We start from the raw sequence: 21,633 nt of genomic DNA, 5'->3' as shown, positions 1-21,633 counted from the left end.
GTAAACTCATGGAGTCATAAATCAGAATATTGCCAGGGCCTGGGGTGGGGTTAGGGAATGGGGAGTTAATGCTTAAATTTACAGAGTTTCTGTTTAAAATGATGAGAATGTTTTGCTATTGGCGGTGGTAATGGTAGCACAGCATTGTGAATGTAAGGAATAACACTTTTATATTTGAATGTGGTTAGAAGCATTAATTTTAGGTTATATATATGGTACTAGAAAAAAAATTTAAGAAGAAAAACCAGTAGGACTATATAACACAAACTGGAGCCCTTATGTAAACCATGGACTATATGGTTAATAGTAAAATTATAAAAATGTTCTTTTATCGGTTTTAACAAATGTATGACACTAATGCAAGGTCTAACTATTATAGTGATATATAGGAACTTTGTATTTTATGAATGATTTTTCTGTAAACCTATAACTGCTCTAATTTTAAAAATTCATCAAAATGTATAAATTGAATTGGAATGTAAAACTTGTAAATATATACATTTTTTAAAACTTAGTTTTTTAATCTTTAAGAAATGTCAAAAATTATAGTGTCTTTCATCTGATGGATTTTTTTGTTTGTTTGGTAAAAATGTTATGGGTTTACAGAACCAAGCATGCATAAAATACAGGATCCCCATTTACCAGCCTATTATTAACACCTTGCATTGCTGTGGTACTTTTGTTACAATTGATAAACGCACATTTTTATAATTGTATTAATTGTAGTCCATGGTTTCAGTCACTTGGAGATCACTGTAGTGAAGATCCACGAATTATACACTTTTTTAAAATTCTGTTAGCATATATACAACTGAAAGTTATCCATTTAACCACATTCAAATATATATTTCAGTTAATTATGTTCACAAGGTTGTGCTTTCATCACCACCATCTATTACCAAAACATTTCCATTGTTCCACATAGGACCGCCAGACGTTTTAAACCTGAGCTCCCTATTCCCTGTCTATAAAACTCCATCCTATAGAATTTTAATGCCCTATTTTTAGATGGTTCTCATCAGTCAGTTACCACTCCCCTGGAATGAAGTTAGCTTTTTAAATGGCATTCAGAGCCATGCAGTAATGAACCTTGCTGCTTTCTTCCTCAGTTTGTCCCTGTTGGGTGTGATTTTAATAGCCTTCCAACAAGCACAATACATTCTCATGGAGTTCATGAAAACAAGACAGAGGCAAAATTCCAGCTCCTCCTCCCAGCAAAACGACAGTCCGATGGATGTAATCAGCCCCCATTCTCACAAGTAAGAATTCCTGTAGTGCTGGTGTATTCTTTTCTGATTTTATTTTAAGGTAATATAAATTTCGACTTCAAATTTTCACCAATTTTTTTAAAGTCATCGTGTGACCAGCTACAGTATTGCTTTTGTTATAATACAGTTTGCCTGTAGAGACTTAGTCTGTTGGTGTCCCCACTGGCAGAAATCACACGAAGCATTAGAAGATGAGAGGTGAAATGCCTTAATGTACACAATGCCAATTGCTATCTCCTTCTCATGGACCTAGAAACAAATAAGTAGTTTTATTTGGTTTGCCCTTATGTTAAATTTTTTTTCTTCTTAAATTTAGAAGCAATTGCAAGAACTTTCTCGAAGCCTTCGGCTCCCCTGATAAAAGCAGGGGGAAAAGCTGCCTTCCAGTAAACACTTCCCAAAGCAGGATCCAGAATGCTGCAAAGAGGAGCCCAGCAACCTATGGCCATTCTCAGAAGAAGCATAAGTGCTCGGTGTATTACAGTAAACACAAAAGCAGCACGTCCGTTGCCAGCAGTGCCAACACTATTACTGAGGAAAAACAGACTTCAACGCTGGGCAGCTCTCTGAATGCTCCTAAAGGGGACGTTTGCACTGATATTATGGGTGAGAACTGGATAAACCTCAAATACGCAAGTGGCATAAATGTCAACCTGCAAAAAAATTTAGCCCTTCACAAAAACTTACTGAATAAAGAAGAAAACACACTGAAAAATACAATTGTTGTTAATAATCCTTCTTCAGAATGTGATATGAAGGAGGGACTACAGACATGTATGTTTCCTAAGGAAACTGACATTAAAACTTCAGACAATATAGCTGAGCTCAAGGAGCGGGACACTTTGAAGTCCTCTAAGAAACTACCTGAAAATCATTTGTCGAGAAATTCACCTCAGTACCAGTCAGACTTGCCAGAAATTTCCAGGAAGAATAATGGTAAACGTTTCATCCTCTTTGATGACTCTTCTTTCCTGTTTGTTCTAAGCCTGTTTTTAATGAACTTTGTTCTCACCTGTGGCTTTAGTTTTAATTGTGGTTGCTGAATTTTTTAGTTCATGCAGAGAGTTTTACCAAAGGTATAAATATTAAGATGAGTCATAAAATGAAACGCTTACAGAAAGACACCAAGTTTTTAGAATGTCCTGGCTAAGAAGCTTAATTAAGTACATAAGTGTAGAGGGGTGTGAATATCTTATTGTTGGGCAGGTATGGATACTTTTTCCTAATTATTCCTTAGCTCGGCTTTTCAGACTATGTGCAAAAACTAGCCCACGAAATGTCCCTGGCTGAACAAAGCTTCACCAGCTTTAACAGATACTCCCACCTCGTGTTCCCTAGCCCTGGTTCTGCTAATTTTGTCCCTTGGTTTAAAGGAAACAGATGTTCTCTTTGTAGCAAACACAGTTAATGAAAATGCAAGGAAAACTACACTGGGATGACTATACATAACATTTTCATTAATCTTAAACTGATCCTTTTGGCCTCTGGCTTATTTTTTCTGTCCATCTTGACCATTTTTAATATGCACATTTTTGTACCAGTTAAAGCCAGATTTTTTTCTTCTTTTTAATCTGGAAAAAATCAGTTGCTTTGATCATGCTTAAAACATCTAAATATAAAATAACTTCATGTTTTTCCTTCCTTGATATTGTTGAGAGAGTACGGAAATGTTATGGATGGAGTCATCCTGATGAGTTTTATGCGTTTAGTAAAAACCCAGACTGAATTTTAAAGGTTCCCTATAAGGACATTTTTAATTTAAAAGAAAGGCGTCCGCATTGACATCCTCTAAGTGGAACACGGTTTGGGTGCTGCACACACATTCCTGGCACAGCCAGCCTGGCAGCAGCATGCATGCTTCCCGTGGACAGTGTACACGTGTCGTCTCCACCTGGCATGTGAGTGTGCCTCTGAGAGAATGCCCTCTCATCAGGTCTTTAAATAAAGTCACAGCATACCTTGTCTGCAGATACTTCACAGTGAGGTGGTGGGGATGCCTCTTCTTTTTCTTCTCCAGACACTCTCTAGGGCCCAGATGAGGGAATGCTTGTGGAAGGGTGAATTTTGGGCACAAGTCCTCCTGGGCTTTTTCCTTGCTTTGTGAGTCTTTACGCCTGAGTGCAGTATTTGCAGTAGGATGACTTAACGCAAACTGAAAATAACAGCTGTTGGTGGGGTCTTCCTTCTAGAAGTGCATTTCTTGAGGCCCATTGTGTCCGCCAGGTGCCCAAATAAACGTGCCTGCAAAATGCCTTTACTGTGCCCTTACAGGTGGGTGGAGGGACCTTCCGGCCACAGCATCACAGCACTGCGACGTGTTTGGGCTCCAGTGGCATGGATCAGGGCAGGAGTGCCCGAGTGGGCTGGGCAGTTGGGATTTGTGCTTCAAGATCCTCCTGTCACACACGAGGTTTAATGCCAATAGTTGAGTCAAGGTTACCGTGTGATAAACACTTCAGCAGTGTGAGTCAGTTCAACAAGGGAGTCCAGAACCATAGGGTTTGTCTCTGTTGTGGAAAAGTAAACCTACCCAGAATCTTTCCTTCCTCTGCAGATTGCTCTAGTGTGCTTATATTGATTTAAATGGAAGTAAATCTCTATCCACAAGAATGTTCCTTTGTTTTTGTTTGCTTTGTTTTGTTGTTTTTTTGCTTCCACTACTTTTGGATCAACAGCAAGTTAAGTGGTATCAGGATTATTAATGGATCACATCAAATAAGAATTGATGAAGGAACTTTGGCTTTCTACCAAGTCCAGACCAGCAAATTCAAAGATGCTAATCCAGAGTCTGTATTTCTCCACAGAATTAGTGTGTTGGCAGGAGATTGCTCTCACAGCACTCCATTCATTGTCGTAACTGTTTTGTGTTCACATTACTGTTCTAGGAAAGTAATGAAGATATTCAGAGGTTTTTTTTAGTGCCTGCTATTGATTTTTAATTTAAAAATTTTCAAGTATTAAGACCTTTTTAAAGTAAGAAATTTGGGAGGAACAAACATAAGGACTGAGAAATCTAGCAAGAAATCTAAGTAGCAAGATAAATGTAGTTTGAAGGTAGGACTCAGGAGTTTTTTAGTAATATTAAGGGATTGGGATTCTTTTGTCAAACTTGGGAGGAAGACATAACAGTAAATTGGCAGATGGTGAAAGGGCATTATCGGCAGGGAAGCCATAATATGTAAAGACTGCTTAAGAGGGAGAAAACAGTTTATGTAAGGATCCTCTGAGTTTTCACTTCCACCTTTGAGCATTAGTCCTTTTCTATTTTAAAAGTATTTTACTTATGAAAAGCATGCTGTTTACTTCTAAAGGTCCTTTCTAGAATCTGAGGAAAACAGCTTTGGCCTCTGTGAGCTGAACTTTGCCCACCTCATGGTTGGCGATTCTCAGCTCTGGGCACCTTGTTTCCCGAGTGGCCCAGCAGAATCAGGAGCTTCCTGTTGGTGTGTTGGCTACGCGTTAGCTGCTTCTCCCAAAGCATACAAACATTCTGTAGAAACAAGTCCAGTGATAAGATTGCCTTTGGGAATGGGGGGCTCTGTCTCCTAAGAGTAGCTTAACTGAATTTTCTAAGCTGTCCTCCAGGCACCCGAGGAATTGTGCCTTCTATTCTGGGGCATTATTTTTTTCTGGGCATAACTTATGAGTGAGAAGAAAATGTTTCAGGGTGCCTTAATGCCCCTGACTCACATGCAGATTGTCGGTGTCGTCGAGAAATGCATAATATTTTCTGAATAATGGAAAATGTGCCTCATCCCTTTCCTGCCCTTTTCCCTGTCTCCTTCCAAGGGGCCTGTAGTGAATCATAAATTTAAATTCCCGATAGAAATGAAGTCTATTGACAGATTCTTCAGTGCTCTATTTTCCCACACTTTTTTTGGCTTCAGACTGCCAAACAACTATGAAACAACTAAATTTTTCAAACATTTGCTCCATGTTCCAGGATCTCTTAATCAGCTGTATGTGTAATGAAACTGATCTTTGGAAATATATCTCTTTTCAAATATTTATTACTATTGTTTAAACTTGTATACTCAAAATAATACAGATTTCAGAATATGGCTAAAGTGGACAGACTGCTGGTCTTGGCACTACTGAAGAGAAGTAGTTAAATTATTTCATTACTTTCTGTTTATAATTATGTAAAGGATAATTGACTTTTTCATTTAATAATACTGAGCCTCAAAATTAACAGTAGGTGAGTGTTCATTGAATTAGATAAATTGCTGAAATAAATGTTATATTTACTTATGGATACAATAACTTTAAATAAAGATAGATCAGATTATTCAAAATATACCATATTATTAGATTTGATAAAGAAAATTGTAAGGGTTTTGGCATGTTCACTTTCTCCTTGTTCTTCCTTTTTTTTTTTAAAGATTTATTTATTTATTTTTCTCCCCTTCCTTCCCCACACCCCCCCAGTCTGCTCTCTGTGTCCATTCACTGTGTGTTCTTCTGTGTCCTCTTCTATTCTTGTCAGCGGCCTGGGAATCTGTGTTTCTTTTTGTTGCGTCATCTTGTTGTGTCAGCTCTCCGTGTGTGCGGCACCATTCCTGGGCAGACTGGACTTTCTTTCGTGCTGGATGGCTCTCCTTTATGGGGCGCACTCCTTGTGCATGGGGCTCCCATACGCGGGGGACACCCCTGCGTGGCAGGGCACTCCTTGCGTGCATCAGCGCTGTGCATGGGCCAGCTCCACACGGGTCAAGGAGGCCCGGGGTTTGAACTGCAGACCTCCCATGTGGTAGGCAGATGCTCTATCCGTTGACCCAAGTCCGCTTCCCTCCATTTATTTCTTTTTGATATTTACCTATGGCTTGAACACTTACTCTGTGAGGTAAAGGCAGTAAAGTTGCGTAATACTGTAAGTAGACATGCTTAATGGGATGACGTGACTTGGGACCATTTTTAAATGAGCTATGTATGCACAATATTCCCAAATTCTTATTTTCATGTTAGAGTTTCTCAAAGAATCTGTGAAAGTCTTGTTATTAATGTTTATTTTTATTATTTGTTCTATTCTTGGCCCTATAGAGTGCTTTACTAATTTTCTAAGAGCCTGTGTTTTACTACTTTTTGGGAGGTAGTTTAGTAATGGGCATTAAATTTGGATCCTTCCTAAGATGTTTGGTAACTAATACTTTCACTGTATTCTTAGCATGAAGAAGGCCTAAGGAAATCCATTTTCTCATGAATTAGGACTCTAGAAAAGTAATGGCACAAGTTTTGAGGAGAATATCTGTATCTGTTTCATACTTATGTATTCCAGAATTTGAAATAATATTTATGATTTCTTTTTATGTTACATACCCTGTCTCCATTGCTCCTGGTTATTTAATTTACCTGTTCGTAGTGTTGGATATTTTTGTTTGTGGATGTCTAGTAGCCATTCTGTATTACGTAAGGAATTAAATTTCAAAAGTAATTTCTGCAAAAGAATGACTTTTAATTTTGACAGCATGTAAAGGAGGAAGTCCTAATGATTCTACAGGGTTGCTGTTGGGAATTTAGTGCAGATATGTCTAACTTTGAAGGGGATTTGAAAGCTGAATCCCAGCTGTCCTCTAGGTAGGTACATCTGTAAACCAATCCAGGCAGGTGGTTGACTGTCCTGTAAGGACAGAAGTTCCGGAGGGATTCCTTAGTTGCCTCTGATTGAGATTCTTTACAAACCCTACTGCTCAAGTTATTCTTGTGGTTAAAGGAATCATTTGATAGTCATCAGATTTGCCTCTGGTTGAGACTGGCCATTCCATCTTCAGGTCTGCCCCATCACTGCCAAAGGCACTGAAACGTCCCAGGTTGTTGGATTTTATGCAAATGATCCTAGCCAAAAGATTAATTTTTCTGTGTTCACCTTGTTCTGACATTTGGAGAACATAATCTGAAATTAATTTTGAGATAGAGCCTTTTCCTGAAAGTATAAGACCTAATATGCCATGGTTTTGCTAAAACCATAAAACCTGCATTAAATTACAAGGTGTGTGCCTTTTCCTTGTCCAGCATTTTTATAGTCAAATACCATTTATAAGATTTTCTGTTAGCAGACTAAAAGTATGTTTGGCTTATAAGAGTTATTTTAAAAATGTATGTATCTTGCTTAAAGTGAGTTTAATTTGTAGCTCAGAATGTTAGAAGCAGAGGGGACCTTCCAGCTCCTTTCCTTTTGTGAGATCAGCCTTGCCCCAAGTCTCGTAGTAGGGCTGTATCAGAGCCTCAAGTTTAGTTCTCTAGATGCCAGGTCAAGCATCCCACCAGAGTCTGCAGCCTTCTTTGCTGAGAAATATTTTTGCACTTTGGCCATTGACGCTGTCTCAGATTTCAAGGGTATTGTTAGAGATTCTCAGTTAAAAGGAAAAGGGTATTGAAATACTTTCTGTTTTAAATTAAAACCCTGAGGCTAATTATTGTAGGTTTGAGGTTAATTTAATCAAGCCACTATTGTGAGGTAAGCGAGAGAAGAAGAAATGTACTTATGAATGCAATCACTTGAGAGAAAGTGGAAAAAACATGTTTTCAGAGGAGGGTCCCCTACCAGTATCAACCCGTGTGGTGTGAGTCGTCTACCAGGCATTTTTCAGCTTACAGGCATTGTTCACTGTGGGGTAGGGTGGGTATTTCCAGTAGAAGCCCCTTCCCTGAAACGGTTCAGTGCCATTGGGCAGTGACACTTTACATTCTGGTGATCACAGTCTAGGGCAGGCAGGGAAGGTGGTGGTATCTCCATTTTATACACAGACGACACCCACTCAGGCAGGTTGAGACGAACTTTAATTCACAACTGAGTCAAGACCAAAACCCAAGTCCCTACTCCTCTCCCCCAGACTTTTCCTTGACCTTTTTAAAGCTTGTTTGTACAACTTTTAATTAAGTGCATGTTGATCGATCTATAATAAAAATAAATTTCTAAAGTATTGGGGATGTCATAAACAATCCTCAGGTCTAAATGTTACTAAAACAAAGTGTTCCTTGTTTGGTGTGTGAAAGAGATTTACATGTGGGGAATACGAATGGAAATAATTAGGTAGAAATTGAATCATTTTTATTTATTCAAGGGAATAACCAGCAAGTGCCTGTCAAGAATGAAGTAGACAGTAGTGAAACTTTGAAAAAGCAAGTTGACACAAAATCTTCCTCTGAGAAGAAGATTCACAGAGCATCTAAAGAAGACACATATTCTGAGAAACAGGACATAGCTGCTGTCGAGGTCTGTATTCATTTTCTTTCTTGCTTGTTACAAAGAACAAATCCCATTTTAGGTCTCACAGGACTGAATAAATATATGTACTTGTATATTTTCTTTCTTTCACGGGGTAGTTACCATTCATTTAAATCTATATTGATAATGGGTGATTTTAATATGATTAATCAGAAAAAGATTTACTCATCTCCTAATTCTATAGGATATCCTAAAATAATTTTTAGTGAAACCGAATACCTTTTACTCTCAAGAAAAGCTGTTTGTAAGCTCAGGGTCAGCTGCTGTGTGAAGATGGTGGTATAGAGCCAGATTATAGATCACCTCCCCATTTGGCACCTGACCTCCATTTTTTTTTAGGTCATAGTCTTGCCAACTTGGGGGAATAATGCAGTATCCACAGGAGAGGGATGTGTGTGTCTAGCAGGGAAGTAGAGGACTTCTAACAGAATGCCAGAAAAGAGCAGAATCCAGGTTTCCCAGCTAGCTGTCAGAGCTAGCTCATGCCTTCCTAACTGTGCCCTCATGCTACTGAAGTGTCTAGAAAGCAGAAACTAGCCCTAACGCTGTGGTTTATAGGGGAAAACAAATAGGTCCCAGATAAAGGTGGAAAAAGTATTTAGGAAGATTTACCTAATTTACATTAGAATAGAGTGATCTATATTAGCACAAACACAATGAAAATAATAGCATTTCAGCTATGCAGACACACTGTAGTAAAAATGAATGAAAGCAATGGGATGTGCAGAATACAGATGAATATAGATTTCTGCCTGGCAAAAATCTAGAAGAAAACAAACCTAAACAACTAAGGAAACTCTGTGAATATTTCACATTATAAAATATGAATGCAATGAAATAAGAGCTTTCAAAGTTAAATTGCTACACCAGGATGAGATTAAAAAGAATATTATGGATATACATGGGAAATAAATGAATAACCAAATGACAGTATGCATAAAATAGCCCAGAATTGACTTATGATGTGAAGGAAAGTCTTTGAGATAATCAGAATGAATGTGAAAGAAAAAATTAGAAGATTAAAGTGTTTAGAGAGAAGATAACAAATGGGACAAAGAAAAGACAATCCAGTGTAAGAATAATGATTGTGTAAGTAAATAGCTCAACAAATGTATCAGAAATAAATTGAGAGATGTAATAAATGGACACTTTCCTGATGTTAGGGAAACACTGAATTTACAGATCAAAACAATACACTGTACCCCCGGAAAAACTGGTGCAAAATAATAAACATAGGCACACCCTAGTTAAAGCATAAAAACTTGTGCAGAAGAAGGCAAGGAAATCAAGAAATACAAACTTAGACTGGCTTCAGACTTCTCCAAAGGAACATTTAATACTAGAAAACAGTAGAACAATATTGTTAAGAAAAGGAAAAATGTGAAGAAAGACTACTATTCCCAGGCAAGTTGATACCGATGTACAAAGACAACATGTAAACATCTTTAAACACAAATCAGCTCATGAGTCCTTGAAAAATGAAGATGACAGAACCAAGACACAAAGACTGAAGAAGCCATGTTAAAAGTCTATGATGCGTTTCAGTTCTTTTCACATCTAGAACTAAGACTCAACCATCAGTAGTTAGAATCTTATTACAGAATATAGCTATAACTTCAATAAAGTAAAAATGGTAATATAATCTGTAAAAATGGGAAGTGGGATTGAGGTGAAAAGTATGTTTTAGTTTTATCTTTCTTGGCAGAGAATCAATACTGTAAAATTGAAACATAGTTAAAAAGGGTGAAAATTTTTGAGAAACTTTCCCCAATCTTTTTCTTAGCTTTAGATCCTTAAGGAATTTAACACAGCATGTAGAAAAGAAAGTTACTGAAGTTAGCAATTCCTTTGGTTCCACTTCAATTTCTTTTTCTCATGTTAAATTCAAATAAAATTGTACCTTAACATTTTTAATTTATAGTAATTTTTACTTTAAAATAATTTCATTTAAAATAATATATGGTCCCAGTGTTATAAATTGTTTCCATCTGTCTGTTCTGCCATAATGTCCCACATACTATGTGTATGTAAGTGCATAGGGACACATCCAAAATAAGATTTGCCACATCATCAGTGGAAAACCCTGGTGTTTCTGAATGGTGAGATTTTGAATGTTTTCCTTTTCCCTTCTTTGTACTCTCTGCTTTGCTTAAACTTTATAATAAACAGCAATCTTTTGTTTAAATAAAATGGAAGTGATATGCAGTGAGTATGTCATAGACATTCTGTACTAAGATGTTATTTATATAAACAAACGCATAGAAGAGGGTATTTCAGAGCTTGAAAAATCAACTTAGGCTGTAGTGACATAAAGATAGAGGATTCTGAGTGATGTGTTCAGTTTTATATCTGTCGAAGCAAAGTCGCTTAGGTTAAGAGCATGGACTTTACAGCCCAGCTTCGTGAATTTGAATCCAGGTCACCACTTAGGAGCTGCCTAATGTGCGAGTTACTTAACATTGCAGTTTCCTAATCCTTAAGATGAGGATGATAGTAATATACCTGTACCTCATCGAGTTGTGAGGGCTAACGAGTTAATACAATACTTGCTTAGAAAGCGGCATTTCTTAAGTACTGGCCAGCAGTAAACACCAAAGAGAGTTGGTATGATTCTGATCATTAGCCACAGAGGTGTGGCTGGACTTTGAAGTGAGGGTATACTAGGTGGCAGGAGATAACGGAGCTGGACCTTCCATGCCAAATCAGGGTTGAAGTTTAGATCGGGGGACTTTCCCTGTGGAGGTTAAAATGGAACAATGACATGGAATACTCTGAGGTGTTTACAGAGAGAGGACCAGGGGCCTAAGTCTGAGGATTGGGCAGTGTTGACATCGTGGACAGGCGGAGTGTACAGGTTTAGCAGATGTACAAAAAAGCCAGACCAAAAGGCACAGCTAGGGCATGCTTTCGGGAGCAAAGGAACAAAGCATTGAATGGGGATAGAGGGAATGATTGGAGTTAGGAGAGGAACCTTGCAACCTCTTCACCTGAACTTTGGAGTCTTACCCACTTCCCTGCTGAGATGCACTGATCCCACCAGCCCCAGAAGTGTGTCTGCTGGGAGGAGAAGCTGGAACTAACTACTCCAGGGTCCCCTCAGCCTGAGGACCCCGGGGGAGATGTCCCTGAGGAACGGCGCGCCCCTCCTGCCACGTGTGGGGCCCCATTCCCCTCTCCCAAACTCTGCCTCCACCCGGAAGTCTTCTCTGACTCCCTGGGCCAGACTGAGCCCTGAAGGCATGTGCCCTTAGCAAGGGCAGTTTTCTTAATTTGTTAAAGGTATTTTCTTCTCTGTCCATCCTCACCGGTAGATCCTTGAGGGCATGGACCTTGTATTTTCTCTCTCTATCCCTGGAGCTCAGAAAGCTCTAGTGCCCCATTCCAGTGGCCATTGGCTACGTAAAGGCATGCCTGGTGTGAAGCAAGGAGGACAGCAGGCCAGGCCTCTGAGGAGCGGCCAGAGAGACCTGTATACTCTCCTCCTTCCTTTCCTGGCCTGGGCCTATGTGGGACGGACTTCAGCTCCCAGCGGTGGCAGCCTAACTGATAGGAAGGATGCAAGTCTGAGGAGTTTTGGGGGACTCCGCCTGAATTTGTGGGCCAAGATTAATTTTCAGGTGCAGATTTGGGGACTGTACGTTGTCTTTTCTTTGCTGTCTCTGTAATTCACTCCCTTTTTCATAGAACTGTTCTTTAAAATGCCACGTGTGTACTTTGCATTTCATTGTTAGTTTGGAGAAAAGCATTCTCGGTAAACACATTTCCAAGTGCAGTGCTCAGTGTTTGTTTTTCTTGCGAATTCTTAGGGCCTAACTTTGCAGCTTAGGAAATTGTATAAATCTGTCTTTAGTACAAAGGCAACATTCCTCTAGATTTATTGGCAATGAAGGTTGAAGCCCAGGTTTGGAAGTCATAGACTAAATTTTAATCCTAGTCATGGCTGTTTATTTTCTTTTAAACAGACTTTTTTCCTTAGAAAAATAATATGTAAATATTACAGGAACTTAAAGGAGGAAAAAATCATCCATTGAAAAATGAACTGCTTTTTAACATTTTGCTGTATTTTCTATGCGAATTTTTAAAATTGGGAATGTTGTGTATATGTAGCTTTGTTAAAATGTCATTTTACTAAATTTTCTCACATCGTTAAAAATTATTAAGGAACTTTGCTTTCAATGATTATATAACATTCCATCATTTATGCCGTAATTTAAACCATTCCCTGCCTTTGGTGATTAAGGTTGTTTCCAGCTTTTTCCTTTCATACGTAACACTGTGATGAGCAATCCTGTTCATAAGCCTAAATACCCAATTGTGTCATTGTTAAAGATTTTGAGGAACAGAAATAAAGGGTGTGAACTATTTACCACGTCTTCTCATGTGTGTTGCCAAATTGCTTTCCAGAAAGGTGGCACTGATTTACATTTGCATCCTTGGTATATGAGAGAGCTAGTTTCATTCTCTTCTCACCAACATCAGTTGTTGTTTGCAAAGTCTTCGTCACTATGATAGGTGAACAATAGTGCTTTGGTTTTTTTCTTTCAACATGGATCTCTTATTAGGTGCCTTAGTTTCCTTGGGCTGCTGTAACAAATGACCACAAACTGGATGGCCTCAGTTTCTGTTCACAGAGATTTATTGACTCACAGTTTTGGAGGCTGGAAGTCCAAAATCAAGGTGTTGGCAGGGCCACGCTTCCCGCTAAGTCTTAGGGGAGAATCTGCTCCCTGCCTCCCTCGTGGCTTTTGGCAGTGGTTTGGTGGCAGTCCACAGCATTCTCTGCGTTACTCGTCACATGGCCTTCTTTCTCTGTGTGTCTCTTCTCACCAGCCATGTTGGAGTAAGGGCCCGCTCTGCTTGAGTCTTTTAACTTGCTCATTCCATCTGCACAGACCCCACCCTATTACCAAATAAGGTGATATTCTGATTAGGGGATTAGGACTTCCACATACCTTTTTGGGAAACACAACTTGTATTAGCCAAAGGGGTGCTGATGCAAAGAACCAGCAATCTGTTGGCTTTTATAAAAGGTGTTTTTTGGGGTAAAAGCTTACAGTTACAAGGCCCTAAAGAGTCCAACTCAAGGTACCGTAAGAGGTACTTTCTCACCAAAGTCAGTTGCCATGTGTTGAAGCAAGATGGTGGGTGAAGTCTGTGAGGGTTCAGCCTTCCTCTCTCAGCTACAGGCTGGCATAGGGCTGGCTTCTTTCCAGCTCAGCTGCAAACAGTTAGGTGAGTGGCTCACGTCTCTTCCCAGGGCCACATGATCCAAGCTTTCTCCGCCATGTCTATGGAGCTCTCTCTCCCTCCTCTTGTGTCTTCTTGAGTGAGTGTTCATTTATATTAGCCCACCAAGGGGGCGGGGACTCAACCTGAGTCAGGCCTTACTGATGTGGTTGAATCAAAGGCCCTAAATCTATTTAATCAAGTAGACTGAAAAACCTTTAAATTTAATACAGTCAAAGGGTATCATACCCAGAGGAACAGACCAATTTACAAACATCATCTTTTTCTTTTCAGGGGTTCATAAATAATCTCAAACTATCACACAACTCTTAACACTAGGGTAAGGCAAGTATATGCCTTCATTTTGTTTTTTTTGTGCAGTTCTGAGAAACACACAAAAAAGTAAAAAATCATTAATCTAAAATCCTGCCACTCAAAAAAAGTTCTCCAGCCCCTTTCCATGCCCAGTGTTGACAGGCAGACACTGAGAACAGCACTGCGTACCGTACTTCCCCAGCTCCCTCTTAGTCTTTGCGTATAAACATATCTGTACTTTTGAAAAACCAAAATGGAATGAGATACAAGCTGGCCTTTTTAAAAAACATTTTATTATGAAATGTTTTAGATGAGGTCTTTCTGATTTGGGGCCCTTTGTGAATTTGCATCTCCTGTCCCTTGCCCACTTTTCTGTTGAATGCTAATGGTTTTTTACTTTCTTTGAGAACATTGTATATATAAAGGTATTAATTAACTCTTTTCTGTCAGATAGTGTGTATCAAGTTTTTTCTTAGTTTGCCCTTTCCCTTTTATTTTTATTTGTTTTGACTGCTGTACAAAACTGGCTTTAGAAATCCCTTAACTAATCTGATTTTTCTTCAATTTTTTCTTTTTTTTCCTTTAAGCAAACTTTTTGTTTTTTTTAAATTTGTTTCTCTCTCCCTGCCCACCATTGTCTGCTCTCTGTGTCCCTTTGCTGTGTGTTCTTCTGTGTCTGCTTGCATTGTGGAGGCGGCACCGAGAACCTGCGTCTCTTTTCTGTTGAGTCATCTTGCTGCGTAGGATCTCCATGTGTGCAGCGCCTCTCCTGGGTGGGCTGCGCTTTTTTCACGCAGGGTGGCTCTCCTTGTAGGGTGCACTCCTTGCACATGTGGCTCCCCTACGCGGGGGCACCCCTGCGTGGCAGGGCACTCTTGTGTGTGGCAGCACTGGGCTTGGGCCAGCTCCACATGGGTCAGGAGGTCCTGGGTTTGAACCTTGGACCCTCCCATATGGTAGGCAGACACGCTATCAGTTGAGCCACGTCCCTTTCCCTTCTTTGTTTTTGTTAAAGTTTAGGAAAGCCTTCCCCATCCTGGGATCAGTTAAATTGCCATCCCTGTCAAAGAGAGCAGAGAATGTAACTAGTTCAAATAATTCAGTAATAATAATGATAATGGCTTACTCTTTTTATATGACGTGTTTACTGCGTGCCAGGTAATTTAATATTCTCAGCAACCCCATGAGGAAGACGTACTATCACTGGAGGCAAAGAGAGGACAAGTTTATGCAGCCTAATGATAAACAAAGAGTGAGAGTCAAAACAGGTAGCTTGGACCCTCCTTGCCTGTGGCCTGAACTGTGAGTCTGCACAGACTCCCTTAGGCTAGTACATTATCTTCTTTCTGTTTTCCTGGCTAGTCCCTCCTGCAGCCTGTAAGTGAGATCCTCTGCACCCGAAAGCAGAGAGTCAGGTTGTGTCCGTCCTACTCTTCCCTTGCCGTTCTGACAAGTCTCCTGTTCGGTTCCCAGTTTGCAGGCCAGTGCATCGCTCAGCCTGAGCCCTGCCGTCCTATCTCTGGACTCCACCTCCCACCCCACAGTCAGGGAGAACCGTGTAAGCTCTGCCAAGTGCCTCTTCACTCTGCGTTGCTCCGGAGGGTGCTGTCCCCACCTCCCCGTGGTAGTTTTTCCTTGCTCGCTGCACCTTCCACCTTTTCCTGGTCCTGCTCCCCGCTGTGTTTGCTCATTGACCCTGCCTCTGGGTCCTTCCACTCGTGCCTCTGAAACCAGCTTGTCTCTCCTTTCCTTTTTCAAAAAACAGAGAAAGTGGGGCTTCTGATCTGCAGACCCCATCATTTGAGAGTCCTAAGTAGACTCACCCTCTCTCACTTGCACATGGTGGCAGTTCTGACCAGACTGATTTGAGAAAGGCCGCCAGTGTCCGCGCGGCTGCCGGCCAGTACCCCCTTCTCTGACTCCAGTTAGAGACCGATCCTTCATTTGTCCATGACCCTGGCACGAACAAAAAAGCTCAAGTACTTTCTGTGTTGAAAAGCCTTTCATTGGCCCTTAGGTGGAGCAAGGCAGGGGATTTTTTTCACAGAAAACTTTTTTCCCCCTCAAAAGTTGGAAATACACAAGGGAACAGTATATGAGCAAATATGGTGTGTATGTAGTGTTTAACATTGAATCGTATGTATTAAGTATTTAATATGTCTGTTTAACATCAAACTTACGCAGTCAGGTCTAAGTTCTATACGAGGGCTTTGTGTGTTTTAACTTGTCATGTTTTTAAAATACCTGCAGAATCATAAAAAAAGTTAATGCATACTTATTAGGAAAAAAAGGAGTATAAAGAAGAAAGCAAAAATCCCATAACCTCATCACATGCACAGTTAAAATTTTTTCTTTGTAGCATTTGTTTATCTTGGTAAGCCTGATGCTTCAATAGGTACATGAAGCTTTCTGTATCCAAGAGTATAGTACGTGTGGGCATCTAAAACCTTTTATTGAATAGATTCCTATTCTGATTTCTGGACCAACCTTCTGAAAAAGAAGGTAAAATGAGTCAAGCTTTGCCTTTCATGAAATGTGAACCCTAAGGCTCAGTAGGAAGAGAACTCTCCGGATGACGAGGGGATTTGCCTCTCTGAGGCCTTGGTGGAAGCGTTTTCTCCCCAAAGGACCCCGTGCGCTTTAGAGTCTTCCAGCCTGCAGGGTTTCATTGTGAGCTCCCATCACCTCCCAGTTGCCCACAGTACCTCTGCTTTTAGGGAGCATTGTGGTGGAAAGAAGAGATAGAGTATTCAGAGAAGTCAGACATGAGTTACTTTAAAATTTAAAAGAGCAGGGAGATTTCTTCCACGTTGGCCTGTAAATAGGTCATGCCCAACATTAAAAAGAGGAAAAAGTGCCCCCCACTTATATATATATATATATATATATATATATATATAATTTATATGTACATACATACTTTATATATCCGTAACACATGCTCAATTAAGTTTTGTAGAACCACGTATTTAAAACATCAAGCAAATTTGCCTTGTCTACCCAAAAAGCTTGAACTAGATTGGAGCATTCTATAAAGATTTAGCTGTTCTCCTAAAGTTCATCCGTAAACAAATAAGAACATAAATACAAAAATGATTCCTATATTTCTTTTTAACCGATTTTTCTTCAGTAGTAATTGATGTGAGTTGCACAAACCAAATTACCAGGTGAAGGTTGGAGGATTTATTGCTGCTGAAGTTACCGGCTAGTTGGCCGTAAATTACTAGCAGATGTTTTTCCTTTTTAGCCCCTTAGGAATTTTATAGGCAACTTTTTTCCCTTCTCTTTATGCAGAGATTGAGGGAAGTAGAGAGAGGAGGGAAATGAAAACAAACTAGAGATCGAGAATCTATGTCTCCGTTTTCACCATTGCTGGAAAGTTCTGAACTCAGATGGAGTTGGTCTTCTAAAGTTAAAAAAATATGTATCACAGAGGTTTTTATTCACGTTTAGTCAGTTAAACCACTGAAGGTTTTCTTTTTCCTCTTTAGCAAGAAGATCCTTACAGGAAGAAAAAGCTTCAGGAGAAAAAGGAAGGAAATTTACAAAATTTACATTGGAATAAAAATCGAACATGTAGAAAAAACAAGAAAAGGGGTGTTACTCAGGTCTCAAGGTGTGTAACTTTTACAGTCCTTTTAAACATTTGATCAGTTTTTTTCACTTTCTCATACTGCCTTTGTTGTCTTTTAATCTTATTTCAGTTTTGTTGGTATACAGCTAGCTACTATGAGAGCGCAGTTGTTTGTATTTTGAGATGAAGATGTACTCTTCAAGATTTTTTCTCAGTATGCTTTTACTTATTTTTTTAATACCTAAGCGTGAAAACACATTTTATCTTTCCTTTACTAAATGCCAAAAGCTATAGAAGATTTTAGGGGAAAAGTGTAAGACATCCCCCATGCAAGACCTTCCTTCTGCCTGTGAAATGCAGAAGTGTTTGTGGCTGGCTCCTCCAGTGGCATGGAGCAGGCCCTGTAGAAAACCACCGGCCACATCAGGCCGTCTGCAGACACGATAGTGAAGGACAGTGGTCTCCCTTCATGTATTCCTGTCTAGCCCTGCAGAAGGTGGAACCCTGAAGAGCTGTGGAAACCCAGGCATCTATTAAGTGGTTTGCTTACAGCCACAGAGTTTGTAAGGGGAGGGCCAGAATGGAACCCAGGCCATTTGGTATTCTCCTTTGGAAACCTTGTCTCCTCCAGACACTTCATCTTTCTGGAGCTTCCATTTTCTTACCTGTAAAGTGAAGGAGCGGGGTATTCTTTGTGTGGGCATCCCTTATTGCTGTGGCTCCAGAAATAGCCCTCTAACTGAAGTTCTGTGTACACCACCAGGCCAGCAGTGTGTGCATTCTGACTCTCCCCGTGGGGTGGACTGGGTTTTGATTTCTTACGTTAGACTCAACAGCACCGCATGCACACACGCCCAGAGCCTCCAGCAGGGGACGCCGGCTTGCCTGTTGCGGCTTCCCTGGGCCCGCGGGTAGAGTTTTTCGGGCTGTCTTGCGCTGAGGATGGCGCCCTTCAGGGCCCGGGTTTTTCACGGCCCCGCTCACTTCCAGCTCCTGACTTCCGTAAGAGGCTGTCCTGGGGCGGGTTTCAGAACCCACCCCCTGGGCATGGAGTCCTCTGGAGCTCAGAGCTCCCCACGATTCTCATCCTTGCGCTACTGTTTCTTCAAGCCCTAGTTCTGTACCAAGTTCACTTCAAGCAATAATCAGAATACGAATAGGGAAAGAAACTACCCATTATTAGTTAATTTTAATACTGAATTCTTACTGCCGATTCGTGTTTATCCTACTCATTTGAAGGCTGCAATGCAGTGTACTGTAGAATGGGGGAAAAAAACAAATCTTGCATTCTTTTACATATATTTTCATAAAAATTTGATTGACTATGAGGTAACTTTAAGGTGTTATTTATATTTTCCTGATGTGGGCATATGGAAAGACATAAAATTAAAGTGGAATTTCACCAATTAAACATTATGATTTATTTTTAAAAGCAGATTTCTGACATGCTTCTGACATGCTGAAGAATTTTATACTGTTAAAAAGTAGATTTAAAGTAGCTTATAGCTAATCAGAATGTTTTGAGAACTTGATGCTTACCAAATGTGTTGTTGGATTTTCTTTCCTTCGTGCTTGTTACTATCTATAGATTCTTTTTTACCCAATCAGAAAACAGGGAAATCTCATGTATTTGGTCTTCTTACCTGCCACCCTACAAGCCTAACATTAGGTACTGAAACTGTCCTGTGCAAAATAATCATCTAGACACTCCCATAGCATTACCTACCCATTTCTATGTTGCCCACTTAGGAAACTTTATTACAGTTCTTCCTTCAAGGAGTACACAGTCTAATAAGAAATATATTCTTATTAGACTGAACTCCTTAAGGAAGAATGTTATTCTTTTATTGTGGTCCCTGCATCTTTCATAAAAACATGGTATTCACTCATGTTTGTCAAATGAATGAACGGAAATGTATTTAAATCACTGCTCAGTACCTTCCCTCATATACCAAAGAGCAGGTTCATCTATTAAAATCGTATTTTACATTTAAAAAAAAGTAAGTCAAGCATCCTGAGTTCTGGTTCACCTCCAGTGACTCATTTACTCTTTCAGTCTTATTCCTTTGACTGTAAAATAAGAACATAGATTAAATGAGTTCTAAATGAGTTCTGTTCCTAAATAGGCAAAATCTTTTTCTTCCTAATAGCTCCCCGTTACACTCATCCTACCCTCCTGCACCCGCTCCCCACAGACCCAAAGAGAGGTGGCCCTCTCTTTGTCCCAAATTCATCCTTTTCATCTCTAATAAGTGTCATGGAAAAGAAGTATAGATGTATGCATGATAAAATACGTTTTATGATTTTTTTGTGCTCTTCCAGGCCTTCAGAACATAGTGAATTAAAGCTTGTGTGCAATGAATTTGAAAGGTGTGAGCCACGCAGCGACAGTGATATAAGAAACTGGTGTATACAGGAAAACACGGGGGGGATTTGTAAAACAGGTGCTGAAACTGGAAGTTTGCCTGCTAAAAAGGGAGAAGAAGAAGGTATGTAACGATGTTGAACTGTGAATAGTCCCTCTGTTGGAATTTTTCTTTCCTCAAGGAAGCATCCAGGGGCAGAGAAATGAGGTTCTAATGAAATGATCACTTTATGGGTAACTTAGCTTATAAAAGTTCAGGTATCAAGCTGAGGTTCTCTTGAGCTGGCACAGGTCTCTGGCGTCATCAGCCCACCTGCCTATAATCTGGCCATTCCCTCGTATCCTCTTGCGTAATGCTTCCAGGACAGATGGTTGCTTGCTCTAGGTAGGACTCCTTTGGTGATAGAGTAGAGTAGTAGCCAGGTGAGAACCATGCTACCTCCACCCCTGAGCAGTTCCCACAGAACTAGGCTGCTACCCCACCCAAGGACCGCCAGGTAGTATCCTAGGAGTGGGAGGCCGAGGGGCACTGAATGCTGGGTCCAGGTAGGGCAGAGGACAGCGTGAGGCTCAAGGGCTACTGAACTTGGTAGTGCACATGGGGTACTTACCCACACACAGGCTGGCAGAGTTCATTGCTTTCTATCTCCGTCCATTCTCATTCCCTTGAGACCCATGTTGTTTTTTTATCTTAGTAGATGTTCTGCCCACCCACACATAAATAATATTTTGAAACTCTTAGTGGACGTTTTTGTAAAAAAGAAGGGGGGACAATTATCTGCAAACCCCTAGTTCTACAAAATAGCTTTAATTTTCTTGAAAGAAGTGTTTGTTACTTTCTAGAGCCATTTTTTGAATGAGATTATAATTGGTTTTCCTCTCAGGTTTGCATGCCCGTCCTAAAAGCAGAGTAGACCTTCACTTGCCCTCCACTAATTATTAAAGTTCTATTGTTAGTTTCAGGAAGTTTCTTCCGCCTCCTTGCTGGATGAGCCAGAGGTAGGAATCCCTGAAGTTGAACCTTAACCTGTTTCATAATTTCGCCTCTCCTTGTGTGAGAAATGGCATCAAGTTGAAAATTATTTTAGTGAATCTAGACTTCTCTGCTTGGGGTCAGCTCTTCACTCTTACTTCCTCCAGAGGGTCACTTCCAGAAGCCTGAGAAGAAGTGTGTGGAAAAGTTTTGCTCAGATTCTAGCTCAGACTGTGGGAGCTCCTCAGGAAGTATGCGTGGCAGCTGGGGCAGCTGGGGCAGCTGGAGTAGCACCTGCAGCTCTGATGGGGACAAGAAACCTGTGGTGGACCCTCAGCACTTCCTTCCAGTTGGTGAGTGTGAGAATGAATCCGGGCTTCCGGAATGCCTCCTTCTTTCTGCTCTCCCTCCTGCCCCCAGTAGAAGCCTAGATCTGCCTTCCAGCACCCAGGGAACAACTGGGACCAGGGATTTGAGTACTATTTATTTACTATTGGGTTCACGCCACCTTTCCCTGAATTAACAATTTCCGTCACTCAGAATTAACAGTTCTTAATTTTTCACATTCATTAATGGGTTTTGTTGTTCCTTTTGTCTTTAAAAACAATAATACTTTACTCCCCCCTTCCCAAGAGAACTACTGTTGTGGACTTGGTGTGTCTCAGTTCATTTTTTTATTTGGCTGCA

At 40.3% G+C, this 21,633-nt stretch overlaps 1 protein-coding gene across 2 annotated transcripts in view; it reads left to right on the top strand.

Annotated features, from left to right (window-relative positions):
• Positions 1 to 21,633, top strand: part of TMEM131L (transmembrane 131 like) — a 163,258-nt gene that overhangs the window by 127,738 nt on the left and 13,887 nt on the right. For both annotated transcript variants that reach the window (XM_004471448.4, XM_058280406.2), the window contains exons 24-29: positions 1,110 to 1,259; positions 1,585 to 2,204; positions 8,330 to 8,481; positions 17,526 to 17,650; positions 19,931 to 20,097; positions 21,114 to 21,299. In XM_004471448.4, the coding sequence (XP_004471505.2) occupies positions 1,110 to 1,259; positions 1,585 to 2,204; positions 8,330 to 8,481; positions 17,526 to 17,650; positions 19,931 to 20,097; positions 21,114 to 21,299 (1,400 nt within the window). The remainder of the gene's footprint in view (positions 1 to 1,109; positions 1,260 to 1,584; positions 2,205 to 8,329; positions 8,482 to 17,525; positions 17,651 to 19,930; positions 20,098 to 21,113; positions 21,300 to 21,633) is intronic.

The sequence above is a fragment of the Dasypus novemcinctus genome, chromosome 1, assembly GCF_030445035.2.
Source record: "Dasypus novemcinctus isolate mDasNov1 chromosome 1, mDasNov1.1.hap2, whole genome shotgun sequence".
Classification (NCBI taxonomy): Eukaryota; Metazoa; Chordata; class Mammalia; order Cingulata; family Dasypodidae; genus Dasypus; species Dasypus novemcinctus.
This window is presented reverse-complemented; position numbering and strand designations above follow the sequence as displayed.